Below are 25,617 nucleotides of genomic sequence, written 5' to 3' on the forward strand. Positions count from 1 at the left end.
CTGGCAGCAAACTCTCATCCCTTTTCTGTCCAACTCTCTAATGCAAGAGTTAACCGTTACTCCCAGTCCTTCATTTATGCAACAGGTCAGCTCTGGAACTGTCTCCCTCTGTCTGTATTTCCTGCTGCCTATGATCTCCAGTCTTTCAAACGTAGTGTGTCCAGGTATCTCAAAATGATCGGATCTTGAATTTGGCTCTCTATTGTATTTTGATTTTCTCTTGGAGGGAACTGTTACTGCGGGCTCATGGCCTTTGGTTCCTTCCTCCTCGCATTTAAAAAAAAAAAAAAAAAGAGAGGGTTAAGGTATATTATGCAGGAATTGACTGGTAGGGAAGAGTTGCTAAGGTAGCCTCCTTGCTCTCGAGACTCCATCCCACATTCGACGTGGCTTTGGGATCATTGGTTACACCCGTTCTCTGGCTATTAATTCTCCACATTCACCTCACGACCCTCGAATATGTTATCAGTGTAATTTATGCCTAAACTGAAACGATGTAAATAGCATACAGGAATGTTATGGTGTACAATGCAGAATAAATCGCTTAGGAAGAAGTACCACGAAGCCTCCAGTGTTATTCAGAATACGGCCTCACATCCCATAGATCCCAGCTACTCAACCTTCCATTTTGCTTAAAGTAATCATGCTGTAAATAAAAGACATACGAGTGAACGGGGATCAATGCAAAAAGCTCTCCCCTCACCCTCCCCTCCCTCCGAAATGACAACCAACGGGAGAGGAGGACAGTATTGGAAAAACGAAAACAAATTGCAATGACATTTTATTGGACGGTTGCTAATGAGAGAGAGGTGAAAGGATAAGCGCTGCGGATAGAGAGAGAGAGAGAGAGAGTATTTGTGACCCAAACATGATAATCTGTTAACGTTGAGAGCAAATTTCACAGATAATGGTGACAAGGGAGGATAATGGTAATGGTGGTGGCAAGATGGTGGTAGTTGTGGTAGCTAAGTGGTAGTTGTGGTACTGTACGTTACATCAGATGGAGTGGTAGCTTGTATTGATCGTGTGTGGGGTGGTTGTAGTGATGATAGTAGGAGATGGTGGTGGTGGTGGTAGTGGTTGTGGTGACAGGATTGGTAGTGGTCGTGTTGGTGATGATGGTAGTTGTAGTGAGGGTAATGGTCGTGGTGATGGTAATGATGGAGACAGTAAAGGTAGTGGGGATGGTAAATAAATGGTGGTGGTAGTCGTCGTGATGGTAGTTCAGGTAATGGTGATAGTGGTGATGGTAGTTGTGGTAGCAGTGGTGGTAGAAGTGGTAGTTGCTGTATATTAGGTGTAATGATGGTAGTTGTGGTAGATGTAATGGTATTAGTCGGAAGAGGTGTGATGACTGTGTATAAAAATAAAAATGAAAGTAAAAACAAATAAAGTCTAAGCAGAACTGAGATTTCCCGTAGTAATATAAGATTTGGCCCAAAAAATAAGGCAAAAACTCTCACATCACGCGGAAAAAAAGGACATAACTAGGAAACAATACCCCTTCAGAATTACGCAAAACATATATACGATGCAAGAATCTGCAAAATAAAAAATAAGACACGAATTTTTGTCATCATGCGAAAATAGACTAATGTAAATCATCCTGGCAAATTCTGATTCATACAAAATTAAGCTAAATATTAGTAAAATCTACAGCGTGAAAATAGTGGACGGGAAATGACACGGTTATGAAACAAATATATACCTGTCTTTGCATGAAAAACTGTAAGATGAAGCTATATACCGGTACTCCAAAGTTCTGGGGACGAGAGGAGAATGTGAAGCATCACAGTTCATGCAGGTCGGTGGACGCGGGAAGCTGGTTTGGTTAAATCTACCCTTATTTTAGATTCGCCTGCTTCCTCGTTTTCTATGTTTCGTCCTTGTTCCCTCCCCCTCCCCGCCTCCACTCTCTCTCTCTCTCTCTCTCTCTCTGACACCTTTCTACAGTATTCCTATACTACCTCCATTCTCCCCCCCCCCCACCGCCACACATTCTCACTCCCATCCTTTCCGTCGTTCTCCTTTCCCTTGTGTATTCCTGAGCTGTCCATATATATATATATATATATATATATATATATATATATATATATATATATATATATATATATATGTATATATATGAAGTACAAGTGGCTAGGAAAACCGGTAAGTGGAATACCGGGTTTTCGTGTGTTTCAAGAGCTCTTCATTGTGAAATAAGAGATGGAGGGACAAAGGAGCCTATATATTCCTGCAGTAGCATATGTGGGATGGTAGTGCAGGGCTTATAATTATATAGGCCCCTTTCACCACCACTCTTGTATTACCCTGAGGAGGTCTGAAATCAATAAACTGAAGCTCTGTACTACTTTTTTCGTAGCCGGTTATGTTTCATGTTATATATCACACTTATTTGAGTTATTCTTTATGTATAATCTATACGTATGTATTTTATGTGTACAGTGTATATATATATATATATATATATATATATATATATATATATATAATTTCATTCATCATTCATTCACCATCCAATCCTACGTTGCCCCATGAGGAGCGTAGGAGCCCGGGGCTAGGCAAGTTGGTCCTGACATTTAAGGTGAGAGTGACCAGCCTCACTCATCGCTGAGTGGCATTACGTGAGCAATGAACCCCAGCCATCCCTTGGATGTAAACCTTCACCGGCTCACCCGATTGGAGTGCCGTAATTACCCACTAAACCACCAGGCCTCAACTAAACCACCAGGCGCCAACTTAACCACCAGGCACTATGTATTTGTGTATATATATGCATGTATAATATATAGCCTGTATATATCAGTGTGTGTGTGTGTGTGTGTGTGTGTGTGTGTGTGTGTGTATGATTTCATGTACCTCGTAATTCCAAACTTAAAATACTCTCTAGAATTATGACCACCATTACCCCCCCCCTCTGTTTAACTACGTATTTAATACCGTATTTAATACATTTACATCAGACAGTCCTAGTCAGTGCCTGTTGTATAGCTTTTTCGCCTTACCCTTGCTAGTATTTTTGTCCTTTTGCGGCTTATTACATGTAGCTCAGTGAAAGATGATAATGCTGCGGATCTAAATCCTCTCCATACCACTTGTTCCTGGCTTGCATGTGTATATTCCATTGTTAATCTGTTGCTGCAACTGAGCACTCAGTGTGAAGGGATGGCAATTTTAGGTCAAGTTATAATGAAGTGAGTATAGTGGTGGGGGTTGATGGATGACACATACAACCCTTCCCGTTCGAAAAGTATCTGTAAAGCTGAAAAAATTGCCTGGAGATAGCAAGAATATAATGATGAATGCGCCAAAGGACCGGTGGTAAAACACACACACACACACACACACACACACATATATATATATATATATATATATATATATATATATATATATATATATATATATATATATATACTGGTATAACATGAGAGAGAGAGAGAGAGAGAGAGAAAGAGAGAGAGAGAGAAGGGAAGAACTTCAACAAAACCCTAAGGACATTTCACACCACTTTTCTTTGACTGCTGGTTTTGTCTCTTTTCTTCTACCAAATATTTTCTTTTTACCTTCGTACTTGTTTGCTGCTTATATAGCCTACCGTAGCAGACTCACTGAGATGCAGGATGGCTTTACGCATGTATGATGGACTAAGGCAAGTACTGAACTGTATTTAGGCTAACTTAATCTACTGTTTACTAATGTGATATAAGCTTAGCCTAAACTAAGGAGGTAATGACGAGCAGCCTGGTCCCATTTAAAGTCAGCCTCATGGCAAATAAGTTGATAGTGCCGGTATATGCGGAACATAACGTGATCTAACCGAGCCTATACTTGTGTAATAGCTATCCCATCCTAACTCAAGCTAAACTTCTAACCTAACGAAGACCAGCCTAGTATTATTTGATATAACTTGACACAATCTAGTTTCTGAAGTGGCTACATGCATTATATACTTGTGATTGGATATTGGATCTGGGCAAGGCACAAATGATATGCAGGAGACACGTAACTAAAGAAATAAAAGTGTCTGAACGTTTGAAGGAGAAAGGGAGATGAATTTGCAGAACATAGTGATAAGAAAGAAGTTAAAATATGAGAGATGTAGGGAGGCGGTAACTAGAAGGATGAAAAAAATGAGAAAGAAGAGGAGAAAGGTAAATGTAAGGGAGGAGATAGGAAGAAGGGAGGGAGGGAAGGAGGAGGAGGGTCATGGAGATAGGATGTAATGTGAGAGGAGGGAAGATTAAGTTGGAAAAGGAAGGAGGAAATGCGAGAGGAAGGGAACGCTGGAGATTAACCAGTAAGAGAGAGAGAGAGAGAGAGAGAGAGAGAGAGATTAAGTTGGAAAAGGAGAGAGGAAATGCGAAAGGAAGGGATCCCTGGAGATAGCCATTGCGAGAGAGAGAGAGAGAGAGAGCACCTGCGTTCCCACGTCGATAATGTGTTACATTATGAGTGCAAGTTTCCTGATAATGGTGTTAAGTGAGGGTAATGGTGGTGGCACGCTGGTGGTAGTTGTGGTAGCTTACTGGCAGTTGTGGTAGGCCTACATCAGGTGGACTAGTGGGTTTTGAAGATTAGCGTGTGGTGATTGTGCTTTTGATAATGATGATAGTGGTAGTGGTTGTGTGGTGGTGGTGGTTGTGCTGGTAGTGGTTGTGGTGATGATGGTGGTGGTCGTGGTGATGGTGGTGATGGTTGTGCTGGTGGTGATGGTGATGACGGCTGTGGTGGTGGTGGTGATGGTGATGATGGTCGTGCTGGTGATGGTGATGATGGTTGTGGTGCAGCTGGTGATGGTGGTGATGGTTGTGGTGCAGCTGGTGGTGGTGATGATGGTTGTGCTGCTGGTGGTGATGGTGATGATGGTCATGCTTGTAATGGTGATGGTGATGATGTTCGTGCTGGTGGTGGTGATGGTGATGATGGTTGTACTGCTGTTGGTGATGGTGATGATGGTTGTACTGCTGTTGGTGATGGTGATGATGGTTGTGGTGGTGGTGGTGGTGATGATGGTTGTGCTGCTGGTGGTAATGGTGATGGTGATGATGGTTGTACTGCTGTTGGTGATGGTGATGATGGTGGTGCTAGTGATGGTACTTCCAATGATTATTATGGTGGCCATTGTAATGTTGGTGATGGTAAGTGTGGTACTGGTAGTTGTGGTAACGATACATCACAACGGCATATATGGTAGTTGTTGTAAATAGTGTATGATTACGGTATATGTAGTGGTATTGATCGTAAGAGAAATGGTGGCTAAGCTTAAGTATAAAATTGGGCTAAAAAATTGGTAGAGTTTAACCAAAATAGAATAGCATTGAAGGACTGCATCGAAATTCGTCTAAAGCAAAAGTTCTTTCTCACCTAGCTGAAAAAAGACAAAAAAAAAAAAAAGACGAGAAAGTATAAAACCAGTAAAATTAAATGAAAAGAGATTAAACCAAATAAAATACCGTAAATAGGATGAATAAATCGAACGGAAAAAATTACCCAGAGGTGAAGGAAAAAATCTGACAGTATAAAAAAAAAACATAGGAGAATGTACCCCCAAAGTTATAGGAGTGAGATGAGAATGAGAAGCATTGCCAGTCATGTTGACGATGGACGATTGTGGCCTGTTTGCTTGAGTTTGCCCTTATTTCTCTCTCTCTCTCTCTCTCTCTCTCTCTAACCTCGTCATCGTCCATTAGGCCTCCTGTTATCAGTAATTCGTATGGACTCGTGTATCTTTCTCTCTCTCTCTCTCTCTCTCTCTCTCGTGCTTTTAAAGGAAGTGTTGAGACTATTCTTACTTTTATTTTATTTCCATCTTCCTCTTGTGGGTTCATTTCTGGAATTGTATATTGGGATATTTTTGGTACGACGCACAATAATACTACTGGTTGTGGAGAGAGAGAGAGAGAGAATCCTAAGGACTGTTCACTCCACTTTTCCGTCTTTCTTTTTCTCTTTGCCAAATGTATCTGCCTAATTCTCTACTTTTTTTCTTGTCAGACTTAGCAGATTTATTGAGACGTATTCATTGCTTTACGACTGTATGGTGGACCAAGTCATGAACATATTTGGGCTAAATTAATGTATACTATTTTGATGTAAACTTACCTGATATGGAAATGCACAAGTTACCTTTATCTGACCCAGGCTAAGTAAAATCAAGTTGATAGTACCTGTATATGCGTAATCTAATATAGTCTAGCCTACCCGGTAAGCAATATTAATGCAACTTCCTATCCCTATTCAAACATTCCTAACCTAACCTAGCCTATCCCAGACTAGCCTATAATCTAACTTTACTTGATCTGAAATAGGGTTTATATTGTTCACATGGATTATTTGTATGCGAGGGGATATTATAATTAGAAAAACCACAACAAAAATATGCTGAGACAGGTAGTTAAAAAAAAGGTGTTTAAACATAATGAAGGTGAAAGGGAGAAGTAAATCAGGAAGTGGTGATGAGAGGGAAGTTAGAAGATGAGAAATATCTGGAGATAGGAACTAAGAAGATGAGAAGGGGAGAAATAAAGAGAGAATGGTGAAGGTCGGGAAGGAGAAGGGAAAGTGGAGGGAAGGAAGAAGTGTTATGGAGAGAGGGAGGAATGTAAAAAGAGGGAAGATTAGTTAGAAAAGGGAAGTGGAAATGTGAGAGGAAGGTAACGCTGGAGATGAACCACTGTGTGTGTGTGTGTGAGAGAGAGAGAGAGAGAGAGAGAGAGAGAGATTATTCCGTCTTCCTTGGTCGGTCTGTTTACTTATTACCGTTGTATTGTCTATTCCGTTTCAGCAATTCATTCATAAACCCAATTATATATTAACCCGTCCTTTTATCTTGTATATACTCATTTTTCCATCGGTTCATTCCTTTCACTTATACTTGCATCCATCCATCCATCTGTCCATTCGTCCATTCATCTATTATCTGTCTCGTTCGTCCATCTATCCTTTCATCTATTTATCCATCTGTCTGTCCTTTCACCCACAGGTATGCCTCTCTACCTTCATCCATCCATTCATTTATCAGTCCATCAATCCTGTTATCTATCCCCCCCTCCATGTGTCCTCTTATCTATCCACCACATCTTCCATCCATCCATCCTTCCATACATCCGTCTGTCTCATCCATCCATCCATCCATCCATCCATCCTCCTCCTCCTCCTCCTCCTCCTCCTCCTCCTCCTCCTCCTCCTCCTCCTCCTCCTCCTCCTCCTCCTCCTCCTCCTCCTCCTCCTCTTTCCATTTTGGAGCACGTAATCAGAGACATTCTTGAGCCTAACTTCTGTTTAATATTACCTGCTGGTACTTTCCTCGATACACGTAATCATTTCACAGACTGACCAAAATGAATGACAACAAGGACATTGATTTCAATCAGGGCACTGCAATGGGAGAATTTATGTAGGAGATTGGCACAGATCCTTAGACACTAGTTCGACCCCTACTTAGCACCTTTTAAATACCGTCTCACCTGTCAGGTTTTGTTTTGGAGGTGAGGATGACTGTGCTCAGAAAGTAATAGCATCTCAAATGTCACATGCATAATTTTCATTTTAAGTAATAGAGACGGGGAGAGAAAGTGATGAAAAACATATCTATTTTTCAGTCGTCCTTCATCAGTATATATATATATATATATATATATATATATATATATATATATATATATATATATATATATATATATATATATATATATATCGAACCTTCTTCCACGCCAGTATATCGCATATATTATTCTATTTAATATTTTCTGTCATTGACAGACCACTTCATAACGTAATAATATCCAGCATAAGGTACTAATAATTAGTAGACTAAGAATGCCCTTAAAGCTTCAAGATACCGTCCACCCTTTTGTAAGTTCATTTAGTCTTCTGTCCTTGTGTTATATCTTTGCGTTGGGATGTTTATATACAGTAGACTGGGGGTTACACACTAAGCCTTTTGTGTATACATGGGCAGATTCATTGATACAGATTGTGTGTGTGTGTGTGTGTGTGTGTGTGTGTGTGTGTGTGTGTGTGTGTGTGCCAAGTTACGTGCATGTCAGGCACGTATAAATGTTTTCCATGACTTTAAAAAATATGGAGAACAAGATTTAAACACGGCACCAGTTAATACCACAGGATTTTAAAAGAAATAACTAATTAGAAAAGACTAATTTCTTGACTTACCGACAGCAGAAGGAAGTGGGACAGCAGAAGGAATTGGACAAGACAAAGAAGGTTGAGCAGTATTTAGTTCAGTAGATTAAATGATTTAACAAACAAAGACACAGAATGTGCAGGCAAGAATCCAGGTTGGGAGTGTGGGTGAAGCAAGGCAGGTGTGGCCGCACAGGTGTTGAGACACTTGCCACACATATATACCACCATTACACACACACACACACACACACACACACACACACACACACACACACACACACACACACACACACACACACACACACACACACACACACACACACACACACACACACACACACACACACACACACGTCTGTATGAGTATTGCTGCATACACTCACGTTACTGTTAATCCACACCTACGAGTATACCTTACATATCCACGCCTACGCCCTCACGCACACCTTTCTCTCATTACTGCAGCATACACTCACAGCGCCATCTAGCTTTACGTACACCGGCACATACACCGGCACATCCACTTCCTGCACACCTTTCCTCTTAGTACCAAGTGACCTACCTCATCATCATTCACGGTCAGTCATATATGCTTAGTGTGGTATGGTCAGTATTTTCTTGAGAATGATGCGTCCTTAAGTATTATATACCTGTTGATAATAGGGGAAAATATAGACTGATTCTCTCTCTCTCTCTCTCTCTCTCTCTCTCTCTCTCTCTTTGTGTGTACTTGGGGGGGATGGGGCAGGCGTGAGACATGTGTATTGCGAAAGCCACTGGCATTAAAAGAGAGTTAGAGGACTTTTATCTTGGAACTGCCTCCCCCAGTGTGTGTGTGTGTGTGTGTGTGTGTGTGTGTGTGTGTGTGTGTGTGTGTGTGTGTGTGTGTGTGTGGTGCGGGGAAGGGTAAGTGGTTGTGTAAAGGGTGAGTGCAGGCGCCGCTCAGATCCGGGTGTGGGTGTGGTTCAGGCTACTGTGAACTTCTGTATGTCTGGTCTTTATCTCTGTGTGTGTGTGTGTGTGTGTGTGTGTGTGTGTGTGTGTGTGTGTGTGTGTGTGTGTGTGTGTGTGTTTTTGCGGACTCTCATTTTCTTTAGTAAATGAATGACTTTTTTTTTTATGCCTAAATGGAGAAACTTCAAAAATGCCATAAACTTACCTTTGGATGTTTACTTTGTCGTGTGTGTGTGTGTGTGTGTGTGTGTGTGTGTGTGTGTGTGTGTGTGTGTGTGTGTGTTTCAAGGAGGATGCCGGGGAATGTTTTTGAGTGACATAATTTAGCATAGACAGTTCCTAATGATTTTCCGTCAGTATTGAATCTGAAGATATAATATGATTTTTTTCCTTCAGCATTATTTCTTCTTGCAAAGTGATAATTTGCTTTTGCCTGTGTATTACTAAGCTACGAACGATTATATTCGAATCTGTGTTCACTGGTTGTATGTATAAGATTATTGGTTGGTAGGCATTGTAATATACGGTATGCGAAACTGTCCTTTATCACCATCATCCCGAGAACGTGTATTTGATTTAGTTCTTGTTGCTTCAGAATGATTTTGTTGAGCATGTAGGAGAGATGTATTAATAAAAACAGTTAATGGTGTTTGTTTCAATCCCTTCACAACTACACGTCTGTCCTAACCTGAAGATAATCGTCTGCTTGTTGTATGAGTAAGATGTCATCGTTGTGAAGGTGCTTGAGTCAGATGTTTAGTATTAAGGTTTACAGTATGTGCAATTGAGGTGTGACACAGTACACCCATCTTGCTGAGTGATGGCCGCTGTTGAGAACCCAATAGATATACTGAAGTTTTGCTACACTCCCTACACGCCCCCTTCGCGTGAACGTGCGCGTACATTTGTTGTCTTTCTCCCTCCTTATGTCTCCATGTGTGTGTGTGTGTGTGTGTGTGTGTGTGTGTGTGTGTGTGTGTGTGTGTGTGCATCCATATGTGCATTTGTGTATGCAGATGTGCCTGCAGCACCCCAGTATATATTTACCTGTGAAATATAGCCAATAAATACCGGTATTATAGATTATGGCTACAGTTTCAGTTTCATGTCGTAATATAGTTCCATATTATGTGACATCTTGGTAAACTGTGGCAAAATTTGTAGGCTATTTCTTGAGGTTCTCTCTCTCTCTCTCTCTCTCTCTCTCTCTCTCTCTCTCTCTAATTTAACGTAGCTGTGGAGGGGAGTGTAGAGTCCAAAGGCCTAAGGGTAATTCATCAAGGCTAGTGCAAGTCCTGGCATTTTAATTGAAATACCAGACGGATCAGTAGAGCTTAAGTTACCCCTTGGTCGTCCCCCATTTTCTAGTTACCCGTCCCCGCCCCGGAGGGGCTCGGGACGGGTACTTCTGCCCTTTCCTCAGCTTATCAGTTTTCTTTTGCCTACCTTTCCCTCCTGGCTAACATTCTGTTTTCCTTTAGCCATGTTTATTTTATCGTAATCGTTATATGTTTACTACCTGCTTAATAATTTTATTTTTATCCACCTCTCATACTTCTCACTTGTTTTCTTTGTCTTCCTCATCGTCCCTCCGTTTTCCGTATTCCATACGTTTCTCAGCTGTCCACTGTATTTTCCCTCCATCCCCGCAAAAAGTGTTTCTTTTGCTCATCCTTTCTTCAATAATACTTTCGTCTCGTTTAATATGCACGCACAGACTCACACACATCTATCTGTTTAATTTACTTATTATTATTATTATTTTTTGGTTAATTCACAACATTTTTCCCACCATTGTCAGTGCTTTCGACTCATCATTATTTATTTCTTCCATTGTCAGTGCTCGCGTGTTGTTTATATTACATTCTGATTGTGATGTGTTGCGGGCACGGCTCAGGCACAGTTTCCAGTGTCCGTTTTGCATTATCTTATATTTCCCAGAACCCATAGTGTCGGATTTTATACATATATTGATTGTATAGTTGGCTAGAAATTACACGATTCAAAATGTCTACGCCCCACACACCCGAAAACTGTACCGTCCCTGCAACACACCTGAACTGGGGTGTTGCAGGGACCGCTCCGTATCCCCCTAACCTGCCCCAAAACAAGCCCATCGTTTTCTCTATTTCTTATATATATATATATATATATATATATATATATATATATATATATATATATATATATATCTTGGTTCCTTCTCTCTCTCTCTCTCTCTCTCTCACACACACACACACACACACACACACACACTGAACTTCCTGAGATTACTAGCACATGTTTGCCAGTTCATTGTAGGCTATGTGTGTGTGTGTGTGTGTGTGTGTGTGTGTGTGTGTGTGTGTGTGTGTGTGTGTGTGTGAATATTATTTCTGTCCTTGAAACTGGTAATTATCATACACGCGCGCGCGCACGGACAGCAAGAGGCGAGGTAATGAAAGGTGATGGAGAGTAATTATAACCTCATTAAAACACCGATGATTGCCTAGAGAGAGAGAGAGAGAGACAGAGGAGGGTGGGTTAGGAAGTGAAGGAGAGCAGGAAGAGAACTGGGAAAAAAAGTAGGAGAGAAAATGAAGGAGGGAAAAGGGAGAAAGAAAAAGGGAGGAGGGGGAGAAGATAAAAGCAGTATTGAGAGAGGCAAAGATCATGTAATGGGTGGAAGGGAAAGGGTGAGAAGGGACAGGGGAAGGGAGAGCACGGGAAGGATGACAGTGTGTGGGAGGGAGAGAGCAGAAGAGAAGAGAGTATTGAAGTGTAGTGGAGAATGATTGCATCTTCTTTAAAACACTTGTGATTGCTGGAATGAGAGAGAGAGAGAGAGAGAGAGAGAGAGAGAGAGAGAGAGAGAGAGAGAGAGAGAGAGAGAGAATATTGGAAATCTAGAAAATAAAGGAGGGGGATGACGAGGGCAAGTAAACTAGATGGATATGAGAGACGAGAGAATGATAAAGATGAAGAGAGAGAGAAACAGAGAGGAGTACAAAGACTAGAATGGCTATTGATCTTTGGTGGTATTCGGTGGCATAGTGGCTCAAGAGAGGGTGAAAAGTGAGGAGAGAAGAGGAGTGAAGAGAAGAGGAGATGAAAGGAGGAAGCGAGGGGAGGGTGGAGAGGAGGAGAGAAGAAGAGAGGAAGGGATGAACGGGGGGCAAAGGTAGAGAAGGGAGAGGAGAGAAAGAAGTTGGGGGGTACAATGGAGATGAAGAGAAAAAAGGAAGACAGGAGAGGACTTGGGGAACACATGTAAGGAGAAGGAAGGAGAGGAGAGGAGACGGGAAAAATAGGGAGGGGAGGAAATGTGATGAGAGGAGAGAAGCGGAGGTGAGAGGAGAAGAAATGAGTGAAGCGGAGAGGATAAGAGGAGAGAAAAGAGAAGGGGAGAGGAACGGAAAGGATGGGATATGTATAGTAAAGGAGGGAAGTGAGGGAGAAATGTCAGGAAAATAAAGAGCACATGAAATGAAAGGAGGCGAGGAAAGGAGAAGAGAGAGGGGCAAAGAATGGAGTAGATAAGAGAGGAGGGAAGAGAAGGGAGCACAGAGTATAGTAGATAGGAAGGGAGGGGAGAGAAGGGAGAAAATGTAGAAGAAAAGGAGAGAAAAAATGAAGACGGGAGATGGGAGTAGAGAGAAATGAAGAACATAAGAAGAGAAAATAACTGCAGTAGGCCTGTTGGCCCATACTGGCAGCTCCTGCAGGAGTAACTTAACTACTAGAATGAGATTAGGATAACAAAGAAGAAGGCTATCCCTCGCCCCTCCCTCCAAACCCTCCAGCCGGAGCCGGCAAGGAAAAGATAGAAACGACACCACGCAGTATAGAAAAGCTGGTGTGGACATTTTATAGGATAGTGTGAAAGGAGAAAAAGAGACTACCATAGTGTAACCTGAAAAGGTGGAGAGGAAGTGGAGTATGTGGTTAGTAAAACGAAGTGAACGAAAAAGGAATTAAGAGAAAAGACGTAAGAGAAGACAGAAGAGAAATTACTACAGTATGGAGGAAAGAAAAGAGAAGGAAAAAGAAAGTTAAGAAAAATAAAAGAAAGCAAAAAGTAACGGGAAGTGGGTGGAAAAAAGGTGAGGAAGTGTGTGTGAAAACAGTTAAACGATTTAAAAAATATAGGAGAGAAAAATAGAAACAAAAAATGTATTGGAAGAAATAACACCCGTAGCCACGCCGTTCTCACCCTTACTTACATCTCACACCCCCACCTCCTTCCCACATACCTCCACACCCCACACACCTCTTCGCACTCCCGCACACCCATGTATGTCCACCTCATTGTTGCACTTCACTCACTCATCTGCTCAGTTCTGTCCCCTAAACACACTTCCATCATCCTAGTACACCTGCACCCCCACGCCATCTCTCTCTCTCTCTCTCTCTCTCCTAGCGTCCTGCCCAAGTGTCCGCCCTACACAGTCCTCTCATTCTGTGTGTGTGTGTGTGTGTGTGTGTGTGTGTGTGTGTGTGTGTGTGTGTGTGTTCTTTGGAGATTAAAAACACGAAAAAATGACGAAATGTAACTGCAAAAAAAAGTTTATTATATCATTTTCAGACTGGGTACATTCAGGTGTCTGACATTTTCTTATCGACATAAGTATTCAAATATTTGGTAATATTCTCGATGTGAAAGACGTAAAAGCACTTCTTCCATAGTGATTTATCTCGTATACCCAATTATTTTCTTTATATATATATATATATATATATATATATATATATATATATATATATATATATATATGTGTGTGTGTGTGTGTGTGTGTGTGTGTGTGTGTGTGTGTGTGTGTGTGTGTGTGTGTGTGTAATAACGTCGTGGTTTGTACTGATATCATTACTACGGTTATGAAGGTTTACAAAGAAGTTTTTTCTCCCTGCCATGTCGCTGGCTCCTCTCAGCTCAGTTGATGGGCCAGATTGGAGGGTTGATTTGTATAGTTACGAAGCAGACTAAGTCCGACTTTATGGCATATTGAAATTCATGTAACCACGACCTTGTATTCAAGATGTAGGGGTGACCAGTTTCATGGGCGAAAAACAAGCCGACTGTATTAACCAAGGGGACTAATTATTATCTCTTAACTAAGGTTTATCGAATTTCATGGCACCACATATTGGTGTTGAAGTTGTGGGAGTAACTTTGTTCCGTCAGGCGAAAAATAAACCTACTATAATTTGCAAAGTAAATCGCTGAGGAAGTGGTGTTATGAAATCTAAGTCAACGAGAGGGCGATTGTTATTGTGCATGTGCCCATTTGCGTGTCTTTTGCGTGAGTCTAATTGCTTCTCCGTATTGCAGATGTGTTGCAGCTGCAGTTGTACAGAGACAGCCGAGACCGAGCCAAGGGCGCCGCCACCAAAGCATCACTGGCGCTGCAGAATGTCCTGGCCTTAGAAACAGGTACGCTTCATTTACATTGTCCAGGCGCAGAGAGTTGTCCCTGTGCAGCCTTTTTCCCGTAGCTTAATGGCAGAATAAGAGAATGTTATGGGCATGTACCTTGTTCATACCATTTCTTAGTAACTAACAGTGTCTAACAATACCATATTCCAGTGTTAATCTCTTCTTATAGCTCAGTTTTCAAGATGGAGAGAGGGGAATTTCACGCCTAGTTAAAAGTGGGCACAGTATAGATAGACCAGTCTGCTTTTAGCCTCTTACACTGCCAACTAGCGATTTTTCAGTTTTGGAGAGTTTTATCATAGTGGAGGGATTGGTGAAGGCTTTATTTAATCCCTCCAGCTAAGACAAGTTCTCCAAGATTGATAAAATCGTCTGGTGGAAGCATGAATATTGTACAAAGATGCCGTACTGAAGAGGTTAACACTTATAAAGAGTTCTGTTTTGGGCTACCAGGCTATTATCTTGTGTGTGTGTGTGTGTGTGTGTGTGTGTGTGTGTGTGTGTGTGTGTGTGTGTGTGTGTGTGATGAGTTTATGTTTGATTTAACCAGAAATTTAGTCATTTGATATCATCCTTGTGACACACTGTTCCGCCCAGAGACTTTTTCTTTTAACTCTGGTATAACCTATAAAGCACCACCTTCTTGTTGTCCTTTAATTGTCTCTAACAGTCAACAGGTAGCCGACACTTTCCTTCCAGCTGTGGGGATGGAAGGTAGATGGCAATATGAGGTACAGAATAGGAAAGGATGACAAAGAGTACTCTTGTTCGGGGAGTGTAGGTGAACTTTTGGTTGTAATACTAACATAACCAAAAATTTTTCATGGGTTACGATGAACACTGTTATACCTTCGCGATTCATGCATTTTTTTTTTTCATTCTGCAGACAGATAGAAATGCATACAGACTGACAAGCGGACAAACAGAGTCTGAAGTGTAAAGCGTTTGAGTACCTTGATAGGTGAGGTAATTATAGTTGGTTTATTTTCATCTGATGGAGCTGGGCCACTCCTATTGCTTGCATACTAAGACCCAGTGATATGAAAATCGACGAGCGCTAGTTATCACACCAGAATGAATCTCCTTGGTAATTAGCCACATCAGCACTCCAGTCTGACGTCTCTTCACCAAGAGTTAAGCTGAAGGGGATTAGACCTTTCTGTCAGGTTTGAGGAAGGGCGTCATAGTCATTGCGTCACTACACTCAGTCATTCCGAAGCACGGTGTTCAAAGTACGGCTGAAGAACAGTACTTCGTGACATAATATGGCCTCTCGTAGGATATACTGTTTAATACCAAGACATGAACACACACACACACACACACACACACACACACACACACACACACACACACACACACACACACACACACACACACACACACACACACACACACACACACACACACACACACACACACACACACACACACACACACACACACACACACACACACACACACACACACACACACACACACAATCAACTTCGCCAGCGTTACACAAGGACAATCAAGGCAGAGTAAGTCAGAAGCTGTGGTGCGTGTGGTTCCTTTGTCACACACACACACACACACACACACACACACACACACACACACACACACACACACACACACACACACACACACACACACACACACACACACACACATTAGAAAACAGTGGGTGTGTCTGGAGATATAATCTTCTTCGAACTCTCCCTTAGCAGGACAATTTAGCTCGCCAGTAACACCCAACGTACCCTTCACCTCCTGCATCACTTTTGTATGTTCCTCGCCCCCACGTACACAAGCCCTTTAACGTTTTTACTTCTGTGTCCTACTCTTTATTTCATTGTGACAACCTCCAGATGTATTCTTAATGTTTTTGTCGTCCCTCAGAGAACTGTATTTAGGCCATAGGGATAATACTTCTAAATAAGGGGGTTATACAGTATACCCGGTGGTCTGTAAATAACACTACTAAAAACACTTGGCGGTGTCTTAGGTGCTGAAGGGACCGCTCAATGTGGTGGTTTGGCGATGGATGTGGCAGTCGAAGTAGAAACTGAATTAGCAATGAAGTATAGACATTGATAATGGTACCTGAACCTGCCATGCAACGCTTTAGATATCGCCCAGCAGAACTGAAAAGACGCATATACAGTATTTGGGCCATCAAGTAAACAAAGAAGATGAAAAAGCTCCCACTGGTTATACGTGAAAGCAGTCTGGAGTCGTCCCCTAAAAATAACTCTACGGGAGCAACACATAACTTTAGAAACAGTTCCTTTTACTTGGAACTGATTGATAGTTAGTTTTCTGTTTATATTATTAAATAACTAGAAAATTATGATAATAGGGTTCATTATATCCGTTCGCGCCATGAATAACACTGCTTATTGTTGATTTATATACCTAACTTGAAAGGGTAATGAAAATGTGGTGTGGATATGGATGTGATAGAAAGCGTTATGAGAAATACATTGAGGTGGTTTGGCCATGTGAAGAGGATGGAGAGCGAGAGACTACGTAGGAAAGTGTATGTGAGTGAGTAGGAGAGGGGGAGAGCGAGAGGGAGACCGAGGATGAGATAGAGGGATGAAGTAGAGAGGTATACGAGAGAGGAAGCATGTAAGGGGGAGGGCAGCGAAATGGCAGGGGACAGGGCAGCATGTAGGCAAATTGTTTGTGGCCACCCCTAACGGGATTCAGGCGTCTGGCTATAGATAGAGAGACTTTTTTCATGATTTGGCTAGTTTTTTGAAACTTGGGAAATCATACAGACTCAAAGTAATTGTTCCTCATAGTTGTTGTTTCCATGTACAGTGATTATATACATCATGTACCCTTCCATACCACGGGGAGAACATATTAGTGACGAGTATGTTAATTCTGCTGCGTACAGCACTCCCGGCTAATGCCCTCTGGGATGACAACCACCTTGGTATTTACTTACATGTGCATTAAAAGATTTAAAGTAGGTCGTACAGATAGGTAACAAAATAGTAAATGTGAAATTCAACACGTAATGTTATATGCAGGTGCCGATCCCTCTGACATTACTTTGCCGCGGTCTGTTGTCACTGGCATACTGTACGATACATCCGATGCCAAGGCCATTTGTTGTTTTCCTGGCTGTTTGTGCCTGCCTGTTTTCATTACTGTTACCCTCCCAGTAAGTGCGATAACACTTTGTTTTGTAGCTTTCCTGTCTTCCTTGTAGAGCCTTTGACCTTTTCACTACAGAAGGTCTTTCCATAAGTCGAATAAAACCGACTGAAAGTAACAGGAGTCAACCAACAGAAGACGCCAAGATATAATATGGCACACTAGTTCATGAGGGACACACTACATTACTCAGGTCATACTAGGCCCTACTTCGCAAATAAGGTCGTAGTGGGTCATACACACACCTTAGATCATACTAGATCAAGTTACATTACTATGATCATACTACGTCACTCAGTTCATGCATTTTTACTCAGGTCATACTAGGGCATACTGCATTACACAAGCCATACAAGGTCATATCATTTCTAAGGTCGTACTAGGTGATGCTTCATATTCCTAGGCCGTACTAAGGTCATACTGCATTATTCAGGTCACACAAAACTCAGGTCACACTACATTTCTAAGATCACACAAAATCATGGTAGACGTGCAGAATACACTGCGTCAGATACAGCCCATGGAGGCATTTTAACACAGAGTCAACACACTGGGTCAGCAGAAGAAAAAGAGTTAGTTAGAACCCACTGGATTAGTTAGAACACAGTGAATTGGTCTAACACACTCGGTCACTTAGAATGCACTGAGTTAAAACACACAGGGTTAATTAGAACATATTGTATTATTTAATCACTGGGAGAACTAGAACACGCTGGGGTGATAGTAACACACATAGGTTAATACCCATCACACTAGGTTAAAATGATCTTAATTGGTCAGTTATCACAGACTGGGTTACATAAAACACTGAGTTAATTAATGCACTCTGGATTATTTAGCACACCGAGTAAATACAATACTGGTTAATTAGAACACTTGGGTTATTTAAAGCTCTGGGTTAATTAACACTTAGAGTGTACTGGTTAATTAAATAATTAAAACACGCTTGGTTAATTAGCACACACTGAGTAAATCAGAATACACATGGTTAATTGGAACACGCTGGTGGATCAGTACATAGGTTAATTATAACGCTAGGTTAATTTAAACATTGGGATAATTACTTAGAACGTTCTGAGTAATTAGATCACACTCCTTTAATTAGAACACACTAAGTTAGTTATATTCGTGGGTTAATTAGAGCACACTAGATTAATTAGAACACCGGAATAGAGGCCAGGTTTTATTAGGACTCACTGGGTTTAGACACTCAGGGGTAATTAGGTCATACTGGACTAACTCGATCACATTGGGTTAATTTGATCATAATGGGTTCATTTGACCACATGCTGTGCTGCAGAGGTAAACGAGGAAAGATGAAACATGGTGTAGGATTTGTGGCCAGCAAATACTTGAATGGCAACATTAAATAATTTTTCAGTATATATGGTAAGTAGCAGACCTGATAATAAAACTAAATAAGAGGTACTGGATGAAGTTAATCAAAGTCTGTGCACAAACATGAGCTTATGACAGTGAGGAAGCAGAATATTTTCCTGAAGATGTGGAGGAAGCAATGAATAAACACAAAACCCAGTATACGTTTGTGATGGGAGACTGTAATGCAGATTTGGCAAGAAACAAGTAGTTGAGTCTGCACCAGGATATCTTTGAATAGGCATTCGAAATGCGGAGCTGACATGCCAGTGAAGTTTGCTGTTGAACACGTTCTTTCATAAGGAAGAATGTAGGAAGTGGACTTTGAAGGGACCAAATGATAAAGCAAAAAATGAGATAGGTTTCATTCTCACTGACAAATGCAGTACAGTGAGCAGGGTAAATGTTAGGAAGCGACTACAGAATGGTGAGGTCAATCATCGCTAGATGTCAGAAGCGAAAGTGAGAGGATAATCCTAAGGAAACCACAAAACCTCCTTTTAATAGTGCGGGAGAAGGCAGGCAACAGAATTTAGCTTGCTAATGCAAATTAGATACCCACAGTTTAGATGGTTGAAGTAAATACCGACACAGTAAATTAATTAAAACTTCACAAGAGACGATTGTATAATCATTGTGTCCTTTCGGTTCTAACTTATGGATCAGAAACGTGGAGTCTAACAAAATCCTGGGAACGTAAACTTGGGAGTACTCAGAGAGGAATGGAGAGGATCATGTGAGGGGTCATATGGAGTTATAAAATGAGAGCTTCCCGGATATTGGAACAAACGATAGTAGATAATATAACCACTACATTAAAATATCATACATGGATGTGGACAGGTCACGTCCTTCGTAGAACAGTTAGCAGATGAACCGCCAGGGTAACTGAGTGGCAGTCCGGAGATGAAGTGGGAGGAAGAGGCAGACGGAGGACAAGGTGGTGAGATGAGATTCGGAGATTCGCTAGGACTGGATGGAACAGGCTAATAACCAACAATTGAAAGTGGAAAAAGATGGGAAATTTATTTGTCCTGCAGTAGACAGGCTCAGGCAGATTATGATGGTGGTGGTGGAGGTGCTGGTGGATGAATTAGAACACACTAGGTTAATTGGGACTCACTGGGTTAAACACAATGCTCTAATCACTAGGTCTATCTGAAAATTGAAGACACTGGATTAATTAGGTCATTTACACTGTCAGAAGAATCAGAACACACTATCACTCTGAATATTTAGGACACACAGGACTATCCTAAGACACAGTATGACACCCCAGGACACACCTGGTCATCCCGGGATCCTGAAATGTACACTCGGTAAAAAAGTATCGGTGCACAACATTGACGAAACATTTTGGATCACGGTACGAAAGTCTATGAACTATTTGTGTCCGACGTGTTGGGAGGTGTCATATAACGTCATCTGAGGTATCCCCTCGCTAAAATATAAATAAACCTTCTGAACCTGCTACAGCCAGGCATAACAAGTTACCAACCCTCCCACACAGCCAGCACGTGAGTGAATATTTTCGGAAGACATCGAACCCTCTATGCACCGATACTTTTTTTACCGAGTGTACAGGACAAGGCAGGACACATGAGGTAAGGACACACAAGACCTCCTCAACCATATAAAATCATCCAAGAACACTCCAGGTCACAGCAGGCCATTCAGAAATGCCCTAGATCAAACCTGGTCATCTAGGACACCCCAGGACGCTGAAGTGGGCAGGGCAGGGCAGGACAACCACCAGAGGCGCCAGGGTACGAATAAGCCTTGATTGCAAAACTTGAGACGCCAGGAAACAATGTTGTGTCTTGATTGTTGAAACTTTCCCTACCTGTGTGTGTGTGTGTGTGTGTGTGTGTGTGTGTGTGTGTGTGTGTGTGTGTGTGTGTGTGTGTGTGTGTGTGTGCGCGCGCCATTTGAGAGAAGGAGGGTCATGAGAGTACGATGCCAGTATATTTTTGCCCTCCACCTGACAAAGTCAGAGGAGGGTGCTGTTATCACTGGTGTCCGTCCGTAGAGTTGGGCGGGCGTAGAGATATTGTTTCCGGGCCAGAACTCAGAAAGAGTTTTACTATAGAGTAATGAAATATCACATAGTTGTATTTTTTAGTGAACTGGTGCCTTTTGATAGGTAGAATGTTTTGTCTTAAATAGTTTTGTTTTTCTTTGAATAATGAAAAAGTAAGAAGAAAAAAGAATTTTCTCAGAGATTTCAATGTGACCTGTGCAAGGAATCTCAAGGGCCCAGGTTATACCTTCCACCTGACAAAGTCAGAGGAGAGTGCTGTTATTAAGTTTTAATGTCTCTGTGTTATACGGGGGGGGGGGGGTGAGGACTGTTAAGCTCTTGGTTAGGTGTGCGGGGAGGGGGGGGGTAATGTGCGTGGTCAGGTGGAGGGTTGCAACAGCATAGCGTTGCCTGTGTTTTATTTTGTGTGTCACGTTTTCCACCATAAAAGTTTGCTTGTATTATTTGCTTGCGCTGTAGGAGTTGTATATTTGTTGCGTGCTGCGTGCAGACTGAGAGTTGACAGGAAATCGAGTGCAGAGTTAGAATGCTGACGGTGGATTGAGTGCAAAGCAGAGTGCTGATTTAAGAACTGATGTTAAGTTGAGTGCAGAATATAGCGTTGAGGGTAAACTGAGTAGCGATTTTTGTGTTAACGGTAGATTGAGTGCTGGGGTCAGTGTTGACGGTAGATTGAGTGCAGAGTTAAAAGTTGATGGTAGATTGAGTGCAGAGGTTATTGTTGATGATAGATTGAGTGCAAAGTTTAGTGCTGACTGTTGATTGGGTGCAGAGTTTAGTGTTAACGGTAGATTGAGTGCAGAGTTAAGCGTTGGTGTTCAGTACTGAGTTGAGGGGTAGTGGCATAATGAGTGATAACATCATTGTCGATAATATATTGAGTACAGAGTCAGACGCTTAGAGTAAGTTGAGTGTAGAACTGAATTTTGGCATTAGACTGAATGCTCTGAGTCAGCTGAGTGCAGAATTACGTGTCTGGTAAGCTGAGTACTGAGTTGAGTGCGGAAGGTGGATTGAGTGCAGATTTGCTTGCTAGTGGCTAATACAGATATATTAAGGTCGGAACTGAATGATGACGAAAAGGTGAAGTAAGAGTATAAATATTAAATTAAGAGTGCATAATTGACCGTGAACAAAAAATTAAATAGAGTCTGGGTGTTACTGGTAGACAGAGTGCATGATTGAGTGTTGAGAGTAACCTGTGTGCAGAGATGATGTTTTTGATTTTGCAGTTGTAGAAAACGTATACATTTCTTCCCTAATATTTCCGTATTTTTGCAAGCGTCAGTGTGTTGCAAGTATCTCAATGTTTTGCAGGTGCCTCTGTGTGTTGCAAGGGTCAGTGTGTTGCAGGTGTTGGTGTGTGTTGCAAGTGTTGGTGTGTTGCAAGTGTTGGTGTGTTGCAAATGTTAGTGTGTTGCAAGTGTTGGTGTGTTTCAGATGTTAGTGTGTTGCAGGTGTTGGAGTGTATTGCAAGTGTTAGTGTGTGTTGCAAGTGTTGGTGTGTGCTGCAAGTGTTGTTTGTGTTCCAAGTGTGAGTGTGTTGCAAGTGTTAGTGTGTGTTGCAAGTGTTAGTGTATTGCAAGTGTTAATGTGTGTTGCAAGTGTTAGTGTGCGTTGCGAGTGTGAGTGTGTGTTGCAAGTGAAATATCGTGTGTCAGTGTTTTTGCCAAGTTGTCATAAGAAGACGTGTCGTATGTTGCAAGAACTGATGCTATGAGGAGGCGGTGGTCAGGTGGTCAGAGGAGTGATGTGCAGTTTGAAAGGACGCGAATGTGATCCCATGCTGGTGTACTTGAATTTCATTAAAAATAATAATAAAAATAATAATTTTCGATAAGCTCCCTATCATACACCCATACTATCACACCAGTCCTCAAAGAGAAATCTCAAGCATGTATTCAGTATGGACGGTGGGTATTAGCGCTTAGTGGTGACGTTTGAAGCTGAGTGACACGCAAAAGGACTGCTGGGACTCAGGGAACGGATTATCAAGTTTGTACCCAAATCACACACACACACACACACACACACACACACACACACACACACACACACACACACACACACACACACACACACACACACACACACACACACACACACACACACACACACACACACACACACACACACACACACACACACACACACACACACACACACACACACACACACACACACACACACACACACACACACACACACACACACACACACACACACACACACACACACACACACACACACACACACACACACACACACACACACACACACACACACACACACACACACACACACACACACACACACACACACACACACACACACACACACACACACACACACACACACACACACACACACACACACACACACACACACACACACACACACACACACACACACACACACACACACACACACACACACACACACACACACACACACACACACACACACACACACACACACACACACACACACACACACACACACACACACACACACACACACACACACACACACACACACACACACACACACACACACACACACACACACACACACACACACACACACACACACACACACACACACACACACACACACACACACACACACGACAGAGCGTATTACAAGGTCACCTTCCTTTTCAGGGTTCACGCTAGACAAGGAGAGCCACACGCTTGGGCTGGTGTGCAAGGATGTCACTCTGGTGGTGGCCTTCGACACTAAGGAGCGGCTGTTGCAGTGGCAGGTTAAGATGACATCCACGCTAGGCCAAGGTACCACATTTGCCTCCACTTGGTACCAGCTCTTTAACAGTTTCATCTGTGTCGTAGTTACTCGTAGGTTCTCTTCAATTCGCACAGGAATAGCTTTGTGTAGCTTTTCTCATATGTGTTTGTGTAGAAGTATTAGGTTTGATTCAAGATGCTATAAAGCCCAAACTGAATGCAGAACCAAGTACGTTTTACTATTATTATTATTATTATGATGATGATGATGATGATGATGATGATGATTATTATTATGATTATTATTATTATTAGCAATAGCAGCAGTAGTAGTAGTTGTAGCAGTAGCAGCAGCAGCAGTAGTAGTAGTAGTAGTAGTAGTAAAAAACTATTGTAATACATTTTTCCTCTTTCGTTCTCCTAGAGACCTAAGAATGTTAACGATGAAGACGTAAAATTCATGTCAAGCAAGTGTTGTAGAATTTGCAGTGCTATGTCTCCCCAAATATAGTAACAATTTTCCTTCATAATTTAAGTTTACGTAAGTTATTTTAGCCTCTTCGAAATTGCAGTACTTTACCTAATTGAAACTTTGGTAATATACCAAACCGCGTGCAACATGATTCAGTTTCGGCTCTTTGATTGCTTGTTTAAGCCTCCCTCACTTGACTGTATCCAGACTAACCTACCCTTACACCGCCGCTAACCCTCTCTCACCCCACAATCAACCCACCCTCGTCCCATGGTCAGCCCACCCCTACCGCCCAGCCAACACATTCTAACCCCAGAAAAGACAGAAATTGGTAAGAGCTGCAGGCAATACAGGTTAGGGAATGAAAGATTAAAAGATACAACCTGGAGAGAGAGGGGTCGATGTGGTGATGGAGAGGGTCGCCTTCATGTGGTGGCAACGATATAATCAGGCAGCTCCATTGCCTTGTTATACAAATACCTCTCATTTCCCTATATCCTGAAAAGAAGATGGTGGACTTGGAGAAGGGTAACTTGAGCCTGCAGTCCACCGGGTTCACGTTTCAGATAAGGCAAGGGTCAACATTAACAAATTAACTGTACAGCACTGAGTTACGCCCCTTTGTTACTCCTTCACTTTTATGGTTTTTCTTGCGGCAACAGATCAACAGTTCCTGGTGCAGGTTTTGCAGGTGCCGGCCAGGTCTCGTGTTGCAGCGGGCCCGGCACGGCTGCACGTGAGGGACTACCGCTTCTGCCTCACCACCGGCACACCACCACGCCTGCTGGCTGCATGGTCCACACACGATCTCAGGTACACGGACGTGCTGACAGAGAGTGGACGAGAGAGAGAGAAAGAGAGAGTGAGAGAGAGAGAGAGAGAGTGTGTGTGTGTGTGTGTGTGTGTGTGTGTGTGTGTGTGTGTGTGTGTGCATGCTTGCGGCTGTGTGCATACATGTGTCATAAAGAGAAGCGAGGAAGAAAGTGAGCCTGATGGAGTTGCTTGAGGGTCTTAGCGGTGTACTGTGTTATGAGGAACTGTGTAATGCCTGTGATTGACACCTTCACCCTAAGAACAACGTCAGCTTGATTTCTTATGCCTGTTTTGAGACGATTTAATTCTGCATAGGAAAGCATTATCAAAGTAGAAGGGAAAGAAATAGCCTTTGTTAACCCTTTCAGTGGTGGAAGTTTGGCCGTAGAAAAAAACAGAATCGTATGGGGAAACGAGAGTAAACTACAAAGACACTTTATCTGAGTTGCCAGTTTCTCCTGATACCCTCGAGTGTGTGCGTGAAATAATATGTTCG

General features: G+C 42.1%; 1 protein-coding gene across 1 annotated transcript in view; it reads left to right on the forward strand.

The window, feature by feature from the left end:
* LOC145402717 (uncharacterized) overlaps positions 1 to 25,617 on the forward strand; it is a 66,298-nt gene that overhangs the window by 25,057 nt on the left and 15,624 nt on the right. The window contains exons 3-5 of the mRNA XM_080274685.1: positions 14,417 to 14,518; positions 23,756 to 23,884; positions 24,971 to 25,121. Coding sequence (XP_080130811.1) covers positions 14,417 to 14,518; positions 23,756 to 23,884; positions 24,971 to 25,121 — 382 coding nt within the window. The remainder of the gene's footprint in view (positions 1 to 14,416; positions 14,519 to 23,755; positions 23,885 to 24,970; positions 25,122 to 25,617) is intronic.

Source organism: Coenobita brevimanus, chromosome 58 (assembly GCF_032717465.1).
Source record: "Coenobita brevimanus isolate Jiangsu-jjx chromosome 58, ASM3271746v2, whole genome shotgun sequence".
NCBI lineage: Eukaryota > Metazoa > Arthropoda > Malacostraca > Decapoda > Coenobitidae > Coenobita > Coenobita brevimanus.